This window comes from Neomonachus schauinslandi, chromosome 2 (genome assembly GCF_002201575.2).
Source record: "Neomonachus schauinslandi chromosome 2, ASM220157v2, whole genome shotgun sequence".
In the NCBI taxonomy this organism is placed as follows: Eukaryota; Metazoa; Chordata; class Mammalia; order Carnivora; family Phocidae; genus Neomonachus; species Neomonachus schauinslandi.
This window is the reverse complement of record NC_058404.1, coordinates 21,393,187-21,406,899: the sequence shown is the minus strand read 5'-3', so window position 1 is coordinate 21,406,899 and position 13,713 is coordinate 21,393,187. Positions and strand designations below refer to the sequence as shown.

The following is a 13,713-nucleotide window of genomic DNA, read 5'->3' as shown; positions in this document are numbered from 1 at the left end:
GCTTTGGGCTTACTCAGCATGTTGGCTTTTGCATTGTCATTATTACAGATGTTGATGACCTACCTAATGCTAAGTTACATTTAAGGAATACATGTACAGGAGAAACTGGTGTTTTAGGGGTTGTCTTCCCCTTACTTTTTTTTTTTTTCTTAATCATAGTTACTTTCAGGGTTTAAAAAATTTAGGCCTGAAATACAAAGTTATCACAATTGAAACTTTTTTATTCATTTTTGTTGTATCATTTTTTGAAACACTGTGCTGATAATGACAGTGTTTTAAAAATATTTTCACCTAGCATTGCTAATGGTAGCAACTGCATGCAGTGGAAATTAATATGAGTGAATTTTACATTTAATTTGGAGAAAGGAGGCTTCAGAACATGCCCTGGAAATGTTTACTCACAAGATACATTGCAGATGCTTAATCTATTTATTTCTAGGAACTATGGATATTTATTGTAATAAATTTGGCAAAACTAAATATATTTACATATATTCTCTTAATATAGGGCATCACATTTGACGAATTCAGGTCATTTTTCCAGTTTTTGAACAACTTGGAAGACTTTGCAATAGCCTTGAATATGTATAATTTTGCAAGTCGTTCTATAGGGCAAGGTAAGTAATCGTCTTTCAAAACTTAAAAGGAAAAATAATCATATGTTGTTTCTAGGAACTTTGACAACAAATTAATGAGACATTTCGTATTGGCCATCAAATTGCCTGAAAGTGTGGTGTATGCTTCAATGGGAAATCTGTTTTCCCTAAGCAGAGTTTAGGGAAGTTTGCTAAATTTTTCCATTAAACTTATTACTGGCCTTCATTTCATATTATGGGGAAGAGCTAACAATGCTTGTAAAGATCCAAAGAGGAAGAAACCTCATGGCCACTGGTAACATGGAGGGATACGTGTCTACCTATAGAAGAGCCAACTGGCCATGCCCAAACGTCATCACAGGATGATATTTATATTTCCGATTTTACCCTCCATCTCTGCTGACTCAGAAACCTGAATGTTGCCGCCAGAGCCCCCTCTGCTGTGGACTTACCTTAATCGAGTTTTATGAATAATATATAAAATTGAATGTTGATTTTGCATTAATTTACAAAGAAATACAGCTGTCACAGAATTCAGAATGCTGTCATCCTCAGGACCAGCTCATTCTTGCCCTGTAGACAGACTAACCAGTCCAGTCGTTTTTCTAGGATTCTGCGGCTATGACCACTTTCTCTTCCTTCATGGGCCATATCCTTTTTTAATATTCTTGCCACATGAGGACTTTCTATTTATGTCTTTGAAGTAATTTTACCTGTGTCTGCCATAATCTAGTAAGTGCTAATTCCCAAGTTTAAATCTCAGAGGACAGTCTTGTTATTCCCAAGTTCTGGGGAAAAGCCAAACTGTGGGCCCTAAGTGCTAATAAATTCTCTCTCTCCCAAAAATGTACATATTGAATCCCTCACTTAGCTGCATTCATGTATTCACTGAGTTAGAGAAATCTGAAAATTATTCATATTTCACCCTTTGTCTAGTGCAGATGTTCAAATAAGGCATCCTCTCAACTCAACCTACCTTAATGTTTTCAAACCAAAACTTTGGGAGCCCTGCCTTCACAGACCAGCATTTACTGCCATGATAAACCCACTAGTCAACCTTGAGAAGAAAAACAAGTCAGTATCTGCTTACCTGGTTCAGAATGGAAAGTTACTCTTTTATACTTTTTGTAACTGGGAATGAAGGAAATCAAAAGTGTGTTCTTGCAGGTGCTAGGAATAAGTATATCTCTCTTTTCCTCTCTGATGTTTCCTAGACAGCTCACAGAATAATCTTTCTAAGACGTAGACCTCTTCTGCAACATACCTGCTATGGAAACTCTTCAGTTCCACAAGCTGACCCCATCCATCTCTCAGGGCTCAGCTCACATACAAATCGCAGCCTTTCCTAATCACTGCTCTTCCCTCTCCTTTCCCTACGACTCCACACTACAGACAGAAGTAATCACTCATGTCCAAGTTCTCATACACTTTGTTAATATCTGTGTGGTCCTGTGTTAGGTTATTTGGGCAGGTGTCTCATTGCCCATCTGAACTGTAAGTTTCTTGATAACGTATTCATCTTAATTTCTAAAGTGTCTGTCACTGATAGTAGGTGCTCATTAAACATCCACTCAATATGAATACATTATTAACCTAAGATACAGCTACTTCTTGGTCCTTTTAATTCAAACCACAAACATTTTCTGTTCCCTGAAAGATAGCATGACTAATGAAGAGTCATGTGTTACCTAAGGTTATGACCCATGTTTAGAAAAACTTATTTTATAACCTTTCTAGCAATTAACACATTATAAAAATAGTGTTAACTGTTTACTTCTTTTCTGTGACATTTATCTAGATGAATTCAAGCGTGCCGTCTATGTAGCTACTGGCCTCAAACTTTCACCACATTTAGTGAACACAGTCTTCAAGATTTTTGACGTTGACAAAGATGATCAATTAAGTTATAAAGAATTTATTGGAATTATGAAAGACAGACTCCATAGAGGATTCCGGGTAAACCAATAAATTTGAAGCCTATTGATATCGTTTTTAAAAATTGAAGAAGGAAAAAACCCTAAGTTTCAAAAACAATGTATATAAATTCTTAAGGATATAAATGTGAAATGTTATATTTGAAAAGAAAAAACATAAGGTCATACTTACTTTCCAAAACACTTCAAGGTGATAGATAAAAGTTCATGCTTTTTAAAAATATAAATCAGTTTGAATTTCAGTAAGTTATTTTCATATTCAATTAATTTAATGTCTCCATCTCAGTTTGTGGGGAGAAATGTTGCCAAATATTTTTTGATTAATTCAGTCAGCACACAGGCAATTCAGACTTGGTACTATACAAAGAAATAGCATGATTCTCATTTTGCACGATGCGGATTTCCACTAAGCAATTCGAGACTCTTAAGTCACTGCATCTTCAGTACTTTAAATGGAGAACAAGGTAAAAAAAATTTTGTCTATTGAACTGTTTTTTTTTTTTCCTGTTAACGCCTTATACTGAAAATTACTGATTTTTTTTCCTCAGAAATATGTTTTAAGTTATGAAATATAGTGTAAGTCAACAAACGTTTACACATTTAACATATTTGTGGATGTGCCACAAATGGAAAAAGAAAAAATTTTTCTAGTAACAGCTAGAATGTTCAGTCTTCTCTCTTTGGTAAGAATACCCCTAAGTATTATACATCTAAAAAGATAAAAAGTTATATATACCCCCCCCCAAAAAATCAAGATTCATCTGAAACGTTTTTAAAGATTTTTAATTATTTTTTAAAAATCCAGAGTGTTGGTACAGATACTGTGTACTTAACTGCCACCTAGAGGTCACTTGTTAACATTGGAGACTGATGGCACAAATAAACTGAAAGGATGGATATACGTTGAAAATCACCTATTTTTCCTCAAAAATTTTAGAGTAGCAAGATCGAATTAAAATATAACTATGCTAGAAGCCTCTGACACTGTATTTCTCTCTCAAATTTTATGTGTTTTTATTTTTGCTTTATGTATGTATTGCATACCTGTGTCCCCATTACATTTTATTTACATTTGCTTACTTTTTAATCCTCTGTTCTACAGGGTTATAAAACAGTGCAGAAGTATCCCACTTTCAAATCCTGTCTAAAGAAGGAACTTCATAGCAGATAAGTATGTTAGCGTCTCTAAATTTGTTCAGTAACAAAGGAAGGGTCATAATCTATTTTCTTATGATGACATTTAGGAAATCGCTGAAAGAAATAGACTTATAACTTATTTTTTATTTTTAGGCCACTAATTCAATTTACAAATTATTCTTCTAATGATTTTAGACCAGTAATTTAATTTAAGAATTAGTCATTACAACAAAGCATTGGTTTGCTACTATTAAGCTGTGATGCAAAAATGAACTAGAATAAATACTCATCTGACTGGAATTCTCTTGGAGTGTCTCGAAAGAAAAATTTTCTGTTAAACCTACAGTTTTGTATCTGAGCAGATACAGTATAATGACTCCAAGCAGGATTTTCATCATCTAGGACCATTAGCATCTAAGGAATATTAGTTACTGTTTTGTAGGATCATGTCCAAACATCGGCTGCAATAATAACAGGTAACTTTTTAGAGTTATTTTAGGTGCCTGGCCCTGTACGAGGTGTTCCACATGTAGAGTCAGAGATAGATGTCCCATTTAACACCAGGGAAAATAAAGACGTAGTGAGTAATTACCCAAGATAACTTGCTAGTCAGTGGCCCACTAGGATTTGAGCCTCATTCTGTCTGATGGCAAAGCCATCTTATTTATTTGTTACTAAACTATCACCATAGAATGCAGTAATTGAGAAAGATGCAGGAGATTCACTGATTTTGTGTCAACCCAAAGAAATAACTCATATTTGCTGCTCATCTCCAGAATGAGAGGTTTGCCTTTCCTTTTTTCTTGTAAAAGCCTATTGTAGCTATAAAATGTTGGTTGATTGTGGGTTCTGATTAGTTAGGTCTGGACAGTGAATGCTTGCAAATATGTGTATTTCTTGCTATTTCTCTTGAGCTTGAAACGTTTGTATTTGTCTATAGCAGTATTTCCCGAAGTGGTTCCATAGGATATCAATGTGTATTATTCTAAAAAACAAAAAAGCTGCTTGGTCAAATAAGCTTGAGAAATACTATAATAAGCATGGTTCAGTAGGTTTCTTCCCCCTTAGAACTTATCAGATCTTAATATGCCACTATTTATTTGTCTCTCTAAGAGAAAACCAAGTATCAGCTATTTTGCAAAGCTTTCAGATCTGTTTTTATGGAACTCATTTGGGAAACTCATGTTGGATCTAAAATGTTTAGAGGCAAGTAGGCTTATTTATCTATCTAAGTTGGTAACTGTTGAGTGAACAAAAGAAGTCAGGTCTTCTTTGTCTCTATTTGAAGGAGCTTTATACTCCCTATAAGAATTTAAACTAACATTAAAAAAAAGTAGAACCCTATCATTTGTTCATTTAGGTAGTATTCCCAACCATGTAGTAGTACATAGACTGAGAGACAAAAACAACATTTCTTTTAGACCTTTACAATACCAAAGATTAGACAAGTTACTAAACAAAATACTCAACTTTTAAGTTAAAGTTTTAGTTAAGTCTTTGAATCTTATATTTTCTATCAAGTGTTTTCATTATGTGCCTTACTGTTTCACATTAATATCATAATAATAGTTGATTAATGCCATCACTCTTGGTTTCATCCTAAATAAATATTGCTTACATATATATATTTTTTTTTTTTAATTAGGTACTTCCAAAGCAAAGTTTTAAGGATTATTATCTACACAACGATGCAAGAAGCACAAATTTCAGAGAATGGAAGCAGGTCTGAGATCAGAACATGTAGAAATGAAGGAAAAGATGAAATGCTAATTATAATTTTTCTTGACAGAATTCTTGAACATAAGACACTTAAAATGCATCTTCTCACTAACTATACATGTTATGTGTTATCAAGTTGAGCTTTTGCCTTGATTTACTGAACTCTGTACTTTTTCATTCCCTTCAGAAGTATATAGATACTTCCAATGACTATATAAGAATGTATTTAAAATTTTTTATTTATTTATTAGAAATTGCCTCATTTCAAAATAATGTATGACTCCTGGAATCTAGATCCCTTAAAAATTAACAGCAACAACATATTTTCTTTGGTTTTGGACTGTGAACTTATTTTCAGAAAATGAATATTCCTTGAGATTTATTTTAGGGCCTTTAGAATTGTTGAAAAATCCCCATTATTACCAGGTTTTTAATTACATTAAAATAATTTTGAAAAACAAATAGAAATTAAGCTACTGTATAATATACTGTGATGGTTTACATTGTACTTTTAACGTTTAAAACTACTTAACATATATTGTGTAAAGCATATGAAGTTTTTAAAAAGTTTTTGCTCATTTACCAAAGTCATCAGAATGTCTGTTATTCTTTTATGTATACAGTAAAGAAATGTAAAATGTAGATTTTTTTTTTTCCTCAAAAAAGTCCCATCTCGCTGGTGGAAAGAGTAGCATTTTTGGCAGCCGTCGCCATCCTTGCCGTGCTGGTCCTGGACACGCTTCTCCTCCTGTCCACAGACGGCATACATTCATACCACTAGTCAGAATAGTCTCCTGCAGCTTTGTGACCTATTGCACATCGTTAGTCCGCGAGTGCTATAAAACGCAAATATGAAATGGTTTAGAAGAGCGATGTATATATTTGGTAGAAGTTAATATTTTGTTTCTTGTGAAAGGACCACATGCCAGACAGCCAGTAATAATGAATAATTTAAGTGTAATTCATTATTTCAAAACAATATGACTTAAAGAGAAAAGAAAAACTTTCTAGTGAGAAACAAAATTAGACTTTCACATGGAGAAAATAATTTGATAGTACTTAATGGAAGTCTCTTCAGTTAAAAAGTGTAGTTTATAAAAGGATACTGTGCAAAAATAAAAGAATGAATTTAAGTTAGTATATATTATATGTGGAAGATAAGTTCATTTATCTTCTTTTCTAAGATGTATTTAATGTAAATTGTACATACTCTAGCTATTCTCTTGCTTTTGCATATGAAAATGGGAAATACTGACTTTGTTTTTGTGAGTTTTGTGAGTTATTAATGTGAAATTGATAGTTCTGCCTCAGCCTATTTATAAAAGTAATGTTATTTCCAAGAAGATGTTACTATTAGCATTGACTATGTATTTGTTAAACTTTTTACATTCTTTACCTGGTATTATTTCATACATTGCTATAGAAATATATGATTAATAGATTTGAAGATTCCATATAGTATAATAATTTAATTTCACCTGCTTTGAAGGTTGATTCAATTGATTGACTAAATGAAAGTGCCAGCCCACTCATTTAACATGCCCAAAGTCTATTTTACCTTACACTGGATGTTCTCAATATTAATTATTTGCTATCCAGGATAATTGAGAAATGCAATTTACTTTTATATTTAAGTTATATTATCTTGCCTACATGGAGAAATTGCTATTGAGAACAGTTCTTTAAATAGAGATTTAAAAATGAATTAGCTCATTAAAATTCTTTATAATTCTCTTACTCTCCAAAGGCATACTACATACGCAGTCTTCTTTGCTTTTCAGTGTAAATGAATATTCCTCTATAAGGCTGCAGCATAATATTAAAATGGGAATAAATAAAATATTCTGATAAATTAAAATGAGAAAGAGTAATTACAGTGATTCCCTCTGTATTATCACTGTTGAACTTTATCATCTATAAAATGGGAGGTGAAAATCTCTCACTGGATTATTGTTTACATTGATTAAAAAAATTTTAATGCTTTGAAAATAGTAACAGACTAAATACATGTATGCTGTTACTCTCAGTTATTTCCTTCTACAAATTATTCTGTGGGAACATGAAGCTATACGTAAATTTTAGTATCATACTCTCTACAGAAAGTCTACATGTTAAAAGGTTTATGCTATTTCTCAGAATTATTTCATATTGAGAAATTCATTTAAGTCCTAGTTTATTGTTCTTACTATAAAATACAATTGTAAAGCAACCTGTTGTACATTCTTAATATTATCTCAAAATGAATATACCTGCCCTTAAATAGAGAAACTTAGTACTTTGTTTTTATGTGTATCTGTGGACTAATGTCTTTCTGAAAAATGTCACCTCCGAACTTTGAAAATTTTTGTTGATAACCAAACCAACATTGATCTTAGATCTTAGACCCTCTGGTATAGCAATACATGCCAATGAGATTAATCTCATTGGTATTTTAGTAAGTGTAAATAAATCACAGAGCCATAAGCTTCTCAAACTGTATAATAGGAATTCACATAGAGTTAGAGTCAGAGAGTTTCATGTGACTGAATGGAATATCAGTTTTGTTTTACAGTACTGATTGTTTAAATGTTTTAAAATAATTAAACCAACACTACAGCAGACCCTGTTTTACTAATGTTAGTACTTGGTAGGCATCATTTTACTAAGACAACTCCTACTGTCTTATAGCTATATGTTAACATTTTACATAGTGCTTTTACTCCCATAGGCTGTAAAAATATGAATTGTATAATATTCACTAATGTTAAAATAAAAATTCTAAGTGATAAGAAAGCATTGTGGTTTTTTCTTTTAATTGACAGCATTTTTACTTTGTGTCCTGCAATCAATCACATCTTACATTCTGTGAAATACTGTATGATGAAAACCAACGCAAAGATACAATTCTCTGTATCTTTATAATTATCATTAGATCACAATCAGTATTTTTGGCAGACATCTTAAAAACTGAGGAATATACCTATAATTGTGACTATAGGCACATAAATATACAACGCTGAGAGGAAATGAAAACATTATTATGAAAGTTTTCTGGAAAAGATAAATTTAATCCAGTGTTGTAAAGGAAGAGAAGGACAAGCAGTTATGGGAAACAGGATAGAGAAAGTAAGAAGAGAATGGAGAAGGGATCTGAGTGAGGAAAGATTTTTTTTTTTTTTAAGATTTTATTTATTTGAGAGAGAGAGGATGAGAGACAGAGAGCACGAGAGGGAGGAGGGTCAGAGGGAGAAGCAGACTCCCTGCCGAGCAGGGAGCCTGATGTGGGACTCCATCCGGGGACTCCAGGATCACGACCTGAGCCGAAGGCAGTTGCTTAACCAACTGAGCCACCCAGGCGCCCGAGGAAAGATTTTTTTTTTTTTTTTGGTAAATCTTTATTTTTTTTTTTTAAAGATTTTATTTATTTATTTGAGACAGAATGAGAGAGAGAGAGCACATGAGAGGGGGGAGGGTCAGAGGGAGAAGCAGGCTCCCCGCTGAGCAGCGAGCCCAATGCGGGACTCGATCCAGGGACTCCAGGATCATGACCTGAGCCGAAAGCAGTCACTTAATGAACTGAGCCACCCAGGCGCCTGAGGAAAGATTTTTTAAACCTGGATGGAAGAGAGGCACCTGGGTGGCTCAGTCGATTAAGCGGTTAAGCATCTGCCTTCAGCTCAGGTCACGATCCCAGGGTCCTGGGATTGAGCCCCGCATTGGGCTCCCTGCTCAGCGGGAAGCCTTCTTCTCCCCCTGCTTGTGCTATCTCTCTCTCCCTCCTCTCTCTGTCAAATAAATAAAAGAAAGAAATTGGGATTGAATAGACAGTTTTTAGAAAAATAAATTTAAAGACATGCAAGTTAAATCAATGACAATATATCCTTTCCCATATCAGACTGAAGAGATGGAGTGGTTTGGAACACACAGTGTTGGTTAAGCGTGTGTGGCAATTACTGGTGAGGCCATACATTTGGGTGCCGCACCTTTGGAGGGCAATATCTAGAAATAGCTCCAAGTTGTGACCTAGAATTTTACTTCTGGGATTGTAATATCCCAATACATATATTCATAAATTTGCATGCCAACAAATCTATCTACAAAAATGACACTGCATGTAACTATGAAAAAGAATGAAGTCTGCTTATTGTGCTGATCTGAGATGATTGGCAAGGTATTTTTATAGGAGCACAGCAAGGTACAGAAGAATCTACAATATGCTGTTTCTGTTCAAAACACACTTTCATTGCCTAGAATTGTATTTTAATGTATCTTTATCAAAGTTATATGTATATATTTCTGAAAGTCAAAGAGCTCTAGAGGGTTAAAATAAAAACCAGCATCTCTCTTCCCCTCAACCCTCACTTCTGCTTTCAGAGGCAATGCCACTTTCTAATCTTGGGATCTGCCTTCCTATTTCAGCATAGTATGTTACACAGATACTTACTGATTGATTTAATTTTTTAGATTACTGACTGTTGACTTCCTACAAAGGAAGATGGGGGTTTGGCTGTCGTATGCAATCCCCCTCCAAGACGGACATTTCCCCTTCCCCATCCTCTTCGTATAGTTAGAACATAACTTTAGTGAAATCAATTATTACAGCATCATCAGTTACTATATTGCCTTTCTTATACATCTTCTTACTTTCCCTAGAGTTAAAATTTTCACCTTTTCAGCTTGCTTAATTTTTTGTGTAATTCTCATGTACCTGCCCGTCACGAATTCAACCCCAGACTCATCTCCAGAACTAAACATATATTGTTTTTTTTTTTAAAGATTTTATTTATTTATTTGAGAGAGAGAGAATGAGAGAGACAGAGAGCACATGAGAGGGGGGAGGGTCAGAGGGAGAAGCAGACTCCCCACCGTGCAGGGAGCCCAATGCGGGACTCGATCCCAGGACTCCAGGATCATGACCTGAGCCGAAGGCAGTCGCTTAACCGACTGAGCCACCCAGGCGCCCCCAAACATATATTGTTAATACATTCCAACACCTCAGGTAATGGTAAGTTTTTAATCATAATTTTAGAAATGCCTCCCGGGGCTCTCACTCCATCTACAATGGTTGTTTTCTGGTCCTGATGCAGAACTTCTGCTGCTGGGCGGGGGAAAGGGGGGTGGAGGGGAGGGGGAGGGGATGGTGTTGGTTCAGGAGGGAGCTTGAGATCTAAAGGCTTTATAAACAGAATTTCAGTAAATCTTATTTACAGTGCCAGCTTCAGAGGTATCTGGATCCTTCCATTCTTAAGCCTTTCGGGAACTCTGCAGGGTGAATCGGCCTCTTTGAGGGTGTCACTCTGTTGCAGGCATTTAAGTTCTCTTTGGTAATTACCATCTGTTTCTGAGATTTGAACATTTTGTGCCTGTACTCTCTTGTCCCTGAGAAAGAAAGCGATGCTTTTCTGTCATTTTGGATGGTTTCAGGAGGGAGTGGAAAAAGTTGTGTCCCAAACAACATATTTAACCTCCATACTTAGAATATATCTGGAAGTACCCATACGGAACTCAACTCGGTCACCTGTGGGGATGGGGCCATAGGTCTATTTAATGAAGGGGACCATAAGCTCATATATTTAATGAGCTGTTATTGGGCTGTTTTGGTGTTTTTACCGTGTTTTTTGTTTTTTGTTTTTAAGAAAAGCACGTTTTTAAAACTTAGGATCTCAGTCCAGAAAAAGCCGGAATAAACCATGAAGGTCAGGTGCTGGGTGGATTTATTCACCAAATCCAGAGTTAGGTTACTTCTTGAAGTGGACAGAGATGGCTTAAAAAAAAATGTAATGGTAATTGTGAATTTATGGAACATCACATGATTTCAGCTTGGATGGCAGGGATGGCAAAGGGATTAATTGATAAAGGAATGGTGGTGGAAATAAATCAGTATGATTAAAAAAGATGGAAGACAGGGGCGCCTGGGTGGCTCAGTCGTTAAGCGTCTGCCTTTGGCTCAGGTCATGATCCCCGGGTCTTGGGATCGAGTCTCTCCTTGCTCAGCGGTGAGCCTGCGCTCCCTGCGCAGGGGAAGCCTGCTTCTCCCTCTCCCACTCCCCCTGCTGTGTCTCTCTCTGTCAAATAAATAAAATCTTAAAAAAAAAATGGAAGACAGCAGCCATACTCTCACAAAACATATTTTGGTGATGTTTACCATAAGAGACAAAGAACTGAACTTATTAGTCTAATTCAGTATGGCACTTTTTTTTTAAGATTTTATTTATTTATTTGACAGATAGAGACATAGAGAGAGGGAACACAAGCAGGGGGAGTGGGAGAGGGAGAAGCAGGCTTCCCGCTGAGCAGGGAGCCCAATGTGGGGCTCGATCCCAGGACCCTGGGACCATGACCCCAGCCGAAGGCAGATGCTTAATGACTGAGCCACCCAGGTGCCCCCAGTATGGCACTTTCAAACCCATATTTTCAAGGATGAAGCAAGCAGCTTGAAGGTAAGCAGATTAGTCTACTCGTAGATTTTAAACTGAAGATGAAATGAGTTTAGGAATGAAAGACAATAAACATATTTGCAGTCTATGGCATATAATGCTTTACTCTTTGCAAGCTCTAGGTGTTATAAGAGTTAAAGATTCAAGCTGGAAAATCTACCAAAAAAACACTGAAAATCTATACTGTTTTATGTCATTGCTCTTTGGTGCTAAGAGGTTCTCAAGAAAGTGAGTATCTTATGTACCGTTTGTGCTGTAATATTTTATTACAGTGAGTGTACAGAAGATTAGCTGTCTCAAAGATTCTTTTGAAATCAGATTGCACATCAAAACTGCATTGTGCCCTGCTAAGTAAGCAAATTTAAGAAAGAGGAGAAGGTGATGTCAAGACTTATTGCAAAATGAACAAATAAAGGAAAAAAGATTTGCTTGGTGTTCAGCCTATTAAAGCATAGCCAAATGTCAGTCTTCATTTGTCAACTTAAATATGTTTTTCTAAAACTTACAAAGATTCAGTCTACAGAAAGTATCCTTTAGCTAGTATTTGGCCTTGAGAAATAAATTAGGCAACACGAAATACCAGATTATACTAAGAACTCAATTTCTCAGTGATTATTTACCACATAAATATGTACATTAGTAATTCAGATACAGATATTTGTTGACCTCTTTGTTATTTTCCTGATTATAAAATTAATACATGTGTTGTTGCTCCCTAATACTTGAGATTTTAGGTCAGAGGTAAACTTCTCTTCCACAATAGCTAGACCACCAAATACCCAACACACACAAGCATTTCTAGTCTCCAGGGGTTTCTCCCTTCAAAAAGGAAAAAAAAAAAAAAAGGAAAAAAGAAATTTTTAAAAATCCACGAGCTGAGCCTCAGGGAGCCAAGGTGAAGATTAGGTAGCTTGCAGCCTGCATTGTACTTGCTAGAAATAACCAGGAACATAGGTAAGGATCCCAGGCCGGAGCAACAGAGTTCACAGGGGCTTGAAACTAGCATAATGGGGGGCCTGCAGGTTTTGTGAAAGGGTAGGATTGCCCTGAGGCCAGAGTTCTCTACTGACAGTATCTGAGCAGACTGAACCTTGAAATAGCAGTCAGGAGGAGAACCTGAATCCGAGACCCCCTCCTCTGAGCTAAAATCTTCAAGAAGGTCCTGAAGGGTCCTGAGACAAGTGTACACACACACACAGAGAAACACACTGGCTGAAGCAGAAGAAACCATCCAACAAGACTCTCTTAGATTACAGTCAAGCATAACCTCTTAATGACTACCAAATCTAGATAAAGCCAGCCACTATGAGTGAGAATTAATAGACAGCAAATCAGAGCTATGTATTAAACAAACTATGGAATTACAAAAACTATTAAAAAAAATTGGGATTAAACAGATACACTTACCAAATAGAATTTCTAGAAATAAAATATTTAATTGGTGAAACGAAAACCTCAAGAGTTTTGGGTCCAGCCATCACTGAAACTGGTGGCAGACATATCCTTCTATCATAAACTACAGCAGTGTACAGTAGACACTTCAGGGCTCTGACCCTTGAGAGAAAGACACCAGCGTGCTGACCTCTACATTCGCTCTGTTTTCTCTCCCTGGGAACACTTGCCAAACTGTAGCAGAGGGAAGGGAAGCCCAAACAGAATAGAGAAGGTGCATGAGATGGAAGAAATGAAACCAGAGTTGAGGCTAGCTTGGGGAGCAGGAGTCTGTGGGACAGAGGACCAGAGAAGAGGGTGCTGTGCAGAGGGGGTGCCCCAGAAATCTGCAGAGGGACACTCTTAAGTCTATGAATACTAAGCACATGAGCAGGGCAAGACTCCATGGCGCATGGCAGAAAGCAGGGACTGGAGGTCACACAGCCCTGGGAGACATCAGAGTTCAAATCAGCCAGGGTG

General features: G+C 36.1%; 1 protein-coding gene across 1 annotated transcript in view; it reads left to right on the top strand.

Annotated features, from left to right (window-relative positions):
• The window catches only part of MICU3 (mitochondrial calcium uptake family member 3), a 104,471-nt gene extending 96,337 nt beyond the window's left edge, over positions 1–8,134 (top strand). Inside the window, 4 exon segments of the mRNA XM_021694133.1 lie at positions 509–617; positions 2,395–2,552; positions 3,633–3,701; positions 5,313–8,134. Of these exon segments, the coding sequence (XP_021549808.1) occupies positions 509–617; positions 2,395–2,552; positions 3,633–3,701 (336 nt within the window). The 3' untranslated portion in view covers positions 5,313–8,134.
• The last annotated feature ends 5,579 nt before the right edge of the window (positions 8,135–13,713 follow it).